Below are 1,455 nucleotides of genomic sequence, written 5' to 3'. Positions count from 1 at the left end.
TGGCCTCACCAGATGCTTCTGAGACACTGCCAGTCCGGTGGCGATGCTTCACCATTGGGGAAGAGCAATTCCGGCGTTAACGGCTGAGTAAAAACATCACAAGCCTGCCGAGCCGTGTTAGTTCCCTCCACCTACCGCACGAGGTGGCGGAGTTACGGTACGAACTCTGCGGTCATGCAGTGGGTCTGCCAAGGGCTCCATATGGGGTACTCAAATACTGCAGGCCTTTGACTCTTCAGAGGAATGCAGGTCCAAAAATAATTGTATTGCGAGTAGTCCCCACCCAGAAAACCGAGTAGTAATAGCACCAGAAGCGTGTTAGATCGAGACACTCAATAGAATTCAGTTGAAATTCCATAGGTTAGTAACAGTCGATATCGACCAGAGGTTACGTGAGAGGACCCATACTGTCAGTCCATGAAAAGGTGGGCCTCATAAAGGGCCTCATAAAAAGGGTTACTTCCAGCGACTTCCCATCCCTATTAAATTCCAGGTGTGGATACCAACGATTTCACCCTCGCTGAGAGCGACAATATTTCCTTAATAAAACACTGAAGCAAGCCTTGGGAGTAATGCAACAAAGTGTATGGTCATAATTGAGCGAAGGATACGAGTAACCAATAGCTGGAGGTGATCAGTGACCCATCCCCAACGGTCTTATGCCCCTTACCACACCTCCTCATCTTATTCTGAATACATCCTTCGACTGTCCCAAACTCACCACCAGGGCGAGCGAAACCATAACTCCATCATTTGGCAATCCTCCGGGAAATTTAAACCCCACTCCTGGCGCTCCAACCGAAAAACCATATAAATTTCACTACATTACCTACGATGCAGGCCGCATCGAATGATCATATTCCCACTATCCAGAGCCCCCGCCTATTTCGTGCATACTAAAACGAAACATCGCGAATGATACAAAGCACAACACGCTTGTATAAAAAATTGTGATTGATTCTTAGTGTAGATATGTAGCAGCCATTTTCATCGTCTCAAATTAAAAGCTGATACCACTCTTCTTGGAACAAATCTACTCAGTCACTGCTACTGCTACTGCTGCTACTACTATAACCGCTCCTCTTATGCTTCTTATCCTTCTTATGCTTTTTATCCTTCTTCTTCTTTTTCTTGTCGTGGTCGTGATACTATAAACCAACGCATACACAACAAACATCACAAGAACATTATCCTACCATAGGAGCACCGACTGGCTGATTCCCGTACATCTGCTGCTGGTACTGCTGACCACCATATGGTCCTGCTGCCATAGGAACTGCTCCGCCCGCAGTATAGCCCTGTTGGGCCTGATACCCATAGGGCGCGGGTTGTTGATAAGGTGGAGGGGCGGGCGCCTAACAATAAAAGATGTCATACCATCCATCGCACGAATAGCGGCATCCGACGGATAGCTTAGTTCATGACTACATACTATTACACAACTGATTCTAATAT

The 1,455-nt window shown here is 46.7% G+C and overlaps 1 protein-coding gene across 1 annotated transcript; it reads right to left on the bottom strand.

Moving 5' to 3' along the window:
* Positions 1–1,037: 1,037 nt before the first annotated feature.
* On the bottom strand, positions 1,038–1,271 carry Pmar_PMAR026945 (hypothetical protein; the record flags this gene model as incomplete). The annotated part of the gene is made up of 2 exons (XM_002779984.1): positions 1,038–1,148; positions 1,197–1,271. The coding sequence occupies 2 exons, from the start codon at positions 1,269–1,271 to the stop codon at positions 1,038–1,040; spliced, it is 186 nt and encodes a 61-aa protein (XP_002780030.1).
* Positions 1,272–1,455: the final 184 nt, after the last annotated feature.

The sequence above is a fragment of the Perkinsus marinus genome, assembly GCF_000006405.1.
Source record: "Perkinsus marinus ATCC 50983 genomic scaffold scf_1104296944724, whole genome shotgun sequence".
Classification (NCBI taxonomy): domain Eukaryota; phylum Perkinsozoa; order Perkinsida; family Perkinsidae; genus Perkinsus; species Perkinsus marinus.
The sequence above is the reverse complement of the archived record's forward strand: the minus strand, read 5'-3'. Positions and strand labels throughout refer to the sequence as shown.